Below are 5,000 nucleotides of genomic sequence, written 5' to 3'. Positions count from 1 at the left end.
CCAACTATATGTGGAGCAACAGGGTGGTATAGTCGATGTTTCCGCTAGTCAGAAGGATCTGGTAGGCTTGAATCCTGAAAGCCCTGTTTTCAAGCCCTGTTCTGATTTCAGAGTTAACTCACAGCCTGCTAACAATGTTCCATTCAGTTTTGAACCTCGTATCGAAAAGGTAAAGGTGAGGTCTGTGCAACCTGCGCAGCAACCTGTTGCTAACCATGTTTCTTATGTGTCACCACCTGTAGTAAAACCTCCTCGGAGTGCATCTCCTAGATTGGGGACAACCTCCAATTCTGCCGATTTGAGCAAGTTCTTCTTGCGGAAGGATTTACTTCTTAGCAGGCTGTCTACGTTTGATGATACTGCGGAAGACTATGCTGTTTGGAAGGAGAGTTTCAAGGAGGTCGTGCAAGAGTTAGGCACCTCATGTAAGGAGGAAATAGACCTGTTAGTTAAGTACCTAGGTCCTGAGTCTAAAGAATGGGCCCGTACAACTAGAAACTCAAATGCCAAGAATCCAACCCTGGCGTGCAGTAGAATTTGGGAGCGCTTGGATGACAGGTTTGCTGCCCCTTCGATCATTGAGACTTCAATTAAAAAGAAGCTCGCCAACTTCTCTAGGATTTCACCTAGAGACACCTTAAGGTTATACGACCTGTGTGACATTCTGTACCAGATAGAAGCCTTGAAGGCTAACCCTGTATACAGTACACTGTTTGCATATTATGACGCCTCGTCAGGCATCAATCCCATTGTCGCAAAACTTCCACCCTGTATACAGAAAGCGTGGACTGGCAGAGCCATGAACTACAAGACTGCTCACGGTGTGCCGTACCCACCTTTCTCCTTCTTCATTGAGTTTGTGAAGGAGATGGCAAGGGTCGAGAATGATCCATGTTTCTCTTATCAAAGCCTTGGAGCCGATGGTTTTGTGAAACCAGAGAAGCCACCTCCCTCTAAGTTTCCTCAAGTACGTGTGAAGAAGACTGACACCATGTTGTCCAGTGGCAGTAAGTCGACCATGGGCGCTGACAGGTCTGTTGGCGCCGCTAGTCCTACCGAGCAAAGAAAGGCAGAAAAGGGAGATTTTTGCGTCTACCATGATGCCTACGTACACCTTTTGGATTTCTGCAGGGCTTTTCGCACCATGTCAGTGAGCGAGAGGAAGGTTTTCTTAAACGATAAAGGAGTGTGCAACAGATGTTGCAAAGGTAACCATCCTCCTTCCAGCTGCAAAGAGAGAACTTTCTGCAAACTCTGTAAGGCCCATACTCATGTGACTGCCTTACATCACGATGAACCCAGGTCGAAGAGGAGTTCGACTCAAGCGGTTACACAGCATGGAAGGGAGGTTGCTCAAGATAAAACACCTCGCTCCCCTGTAGTCAATCAAGTGCCGCTTCCAAATGTTCTTACCCCCATAGTAAAGACTCAGGGAGGGGAGGATGCTGCGGTCAATTCCAAATGTACCTTGATATGCAGTAACCCCACCTCCATGAGTAAGTCCTGCGCCAAGACCTTCTTGGTAAAGGTCTATCCTGAAAGTAAGCCAGAGCTCGGAGTGTGGTGTTATGCCATCCTAGACGATCAGTGCAATTGCTCTTTAGCAAGGTCTGAGTTTTTCGATTTGTTTGACAAGCTGAGCAAACGGGTTTCATATCGTCTAGCTACCTGTGCAGGTGTAACGGGCGCTTCTGGGCGCACCACCAAAAATTACACCATCGTGTCTTGGCATAACTCACAAGAGGTACATATCCCTCAGTTAGTGGAATGCGACAGCATTCCCAGTGTAAGAGAAGAGATACCCACCCCCGCCATAGCTCGTGGTTATCCCCATCTGTCCGATCTGGCCGAATGTATTCCACCTCTGGTTCCTGAAGCTGAGATTCTACTCATCATTGGTCGAGATGTGCCTTCAGCTCATTACATTTTTGACCAGAGAATTGGACCGGTCAATGCCCCTCTAGCTCAACAGACCAGTCTGGGTTGGGCAATCATTGGGGAAGTGTGTCTCCATGGCACTTGTAGGCCTCCTGTCATTAGCAGTTTCAAAACATCCTTTGTACATGATAGACGTCCCTCTATAGTCGCACCATGTGGTAACCAGATTCATGTTTCTGAAGTAAAGGATGATTTGTTCAAGGTAACCAAAGATGATGACAAGGCCGCCCTGTCGATTGAAGACAGGAAGTTCTTGGATGTTATGAACTCAGAGTTCCGCAAGGATCAAAGTGGTCATTGGGTCGCGCCACTGCCTTTCCGTCCCAATGTTGTAGCCACCAGTAATAATAGAGACTTTGTGTGGCACCGCACACTGTCTCTCCATCGTAGCCTCAGCACAAAGCCGGACAAAACGTCAGCATATGATGGCCTTCATGCAAAAGATGTTAGATCGTGGGCATGCTGAGGTTGCACCACCATTGAAGTCTGATCAGAAGTGCTGGTATCTTCCATTGTTTGGGGTGTACCACCCTAAGAAACCTGACAAGATCAGGGTTGTGTTCGACTCTTCTGCCAAATCCAGAGAGTTCTCCCTAAATGATATGCTGATGTCAGGTCCTGATATGACAAACAGTATTCTCGGGATTCTTCTACGTTTCCGTCAGGAAGCTGTAGCAGTGGCAGCTGATGTAGAAACAGATGTTCTACAATTTCAAAGTGAAGACTGAGCAAAGAGATTATCTCAGATTCTTCTGGTACAAGAATAATGACCCTGATGAAAGGTTGATTGAGTATAGAATGACTGTTCACGTTTTTGGGAACACGCCATCTCCCGCCATTGCCACCTATGGCTTGCGTAAGTCTGTAGAAGATGCCTCTCCTGAAGTTCGCTATTTCATAGAGAACAATTTCTACGTGGATGATGGGTTAGCATCTCTGCCAGATGCGGAGACTGCTTACAAGTTAATCCAAGACTCTAAGTCAGCACTTCAAGAAGGAGGACGCCTGCGCTTGCACAAGATCACTTCCAACAGTAAGGAAGTGCTGGAAAAGTTTGCCACCAGTGAGCTGGCTGATAACCTTCAGGAGCTGAACCTAACTTCTGACTCTATGCCTATGCAGTCTAGCCTGGGCCTCTTATGGGACATCCAAAGAGACGTTTTCGTCTATAAGTTCATGGATTCAGACAAGCCTTCGACAAAAAGAGGGATACTGTCTGTTGTAAATAGTCTGTTTGACCCCATGGGATTCTTAGCTCCAGTAATAATAGTGGGAAAACTACTCCTAAGAGAGATAACCAATCTAAAGTGTGGTTGGGATGAACCCATACCAGCTAAGATCCATACCAAATGGTCCAGATGGCTAACGTCCTTAAGGGACCTCAAGGATATAAGCATCAATCGTCAGTTTGCTAGTATTTCTTTGTCTCAAGCTCACAGGATAGAGCTTCATACCTTTTCAGATGCTTCCAGAGTAGCAGTAGGAGCTGTATCATATCTTAAGGTTTTCAGTGATACCAAAAGCTACCAGGTGTGTTTTGTGAGGGGACAAGCTAAAGTAGCTCCCAACCATGGTCATACTATTCCCAGGTTAGAGTTGTGTGCTGCAGTGATGGCAGTTAATCTCAGCAATTCCATCTCGGATTGCTTGGACAAACCCTTAGACGCAAGGCATTTCTATTCTGACAGCATGATTGTCTTGGGCTATATTCATAATGAAAGGCGTAGATTTCATGTCTACGTGAGTAACAGAGTAGACCACATTAGGTCGTCCACCGAACCTAACCAATGGCATTATGTACCTACAGATTGTAATCCAGCAGACCTGGCTACCCGTGGTCTCGAAATAACCGACCTAAATCAGAGTGATTGGTTGTCAGGTCCCTCAAGCTTATTTGAGGATGTTGTATCCACCAGTGGAAGTTTTCCTCTTGTAAGCCCCGAGACAGATAAAGAAGTAAAGGTATCAGACTACACAATTGAGTCTGAACCCCTTGTTAGTGCAAACAAAAGCAATGTAGAGCCTGCAATTGCGTCATTAGCTCAGAGGTTCTCTAATTTCTCCTGTTGGAGGAGACTTGTAAGAGCGGTAGCTCTCCTTAAGCATATAGCCCGTTCTTTCAAACAAGGTAACAAGTGTTGTTCAGGTTGGCATATGTGCAACAAACATAAGTCACCCGATCAACTAGAAGATGCAGCTGATTTCATTGTTCAGACATACCAAAAGGATTATTTCTCGTCTGCCATGACTAAATTGCAAGGTGAAGTTTGTTTACCTCCTTCCAGTCCCATTGCATCTCTGTCTCCTTATTTAGACCAGAAGGGCCTACTTCGTGTAGGAGGCAGGTTGAGTCAAGGCGGTGATATACTGGGTATGCTTGCAAGGCCTATTATTATTCCAAAGGAATCCCATTTAGGCTTGTTGTTGATCCGTCACTACCATGAGACAGTGCACCACCAAGGGAGAGTGATTACAGAAGGAGCCGTCCGTACAGGTGGTTTCTGGATTTTGGGAGGGAAACGTACCATTTCTAAGGTCATTTCCAAATGCGTCACCTGTAAAAGGGTAAGAGGTAAGGTGTGTGTTCAGAAGATGGGAGACTTACCCGTCGATAGACTTACTCCCAATCCGCCATTTTCCTATGTAGGAGTTGACCTTTTTGGCCCCTGGCATATAAAAACTCGGCGCACTAGAAGTTCCTTCCTCGAAAGTAAAAGATGGGGCGTTCTGTTCACCTGTCTTGTTTCCAGAGCTATCCACATAGAGACTGTAGAAGAATTGAGTACTTCTTCCTTCATTAATGCCTTAAAGAGATTCATTTGTATTCGTGGCCCAGTTAAGATGATGCGTTCTGACAGAGGCACGAACTTTGTAGGTGCTGTCAAAGCACTGAACTTGCTTGCCATTACCGATGAAGGTGGTGATGTCAATAGTTTCTTGTCAAGTCAAGGTTGCACTTGGTTGTTTAACCCTCCTCATGCTTCTCACATGGGTGGAGCATGGGAGCGTATGGTGGGGATAGTCCGCAACATCATGAATGTGATACTGACTAACCATCACCC

General features: G+C 46.0%; 1 protein-coding gene across 1 annotated transcript in view; it reads left to right on the top strand.

Moving 5' to 3' along the window:
• The first annotated feature begins 3,887 nt into the window (after positions 1-3,887).
• Positions 3,888-5,000, top strand: part of LOC143018817 (uncharacterized) — a 2,400-nt gene continuing 1,287 nt past the window's right edge. The window contains exon 1 of the mRNA XM_076174392.1: positions 3,888-5,000. This exon is cut by the window's right edge and continues 895 nt beyond it. Within this exon, the coding sequence (XP_076030507.1) occupies positions 4,093-5,000 (908 nt within the window). The 5' untranslated portion in view covers positions 3,888-4,092.

This window comes from Oratosquilla oratoria, chromosome 35 (assembly GCF_046742065.1).
Source record: "Oratosquilla oratoria isolate Oo_2021 chromosome 35, ASM4674206v1, whole genome shotgun sequence".
Classification (NCBI taxonomy): domain Eukaryota; kingdom Metazoa; phylum Arthropoda; class Malacostraca; order Stomatopoda; family Squillidae; genus Oratosquilla; species Oratosquilla oratoria.
Note: the sequence above shows the minus strand (reverse complement) of the source record. Positions and strands in the feature narration are given on the sequence as shown.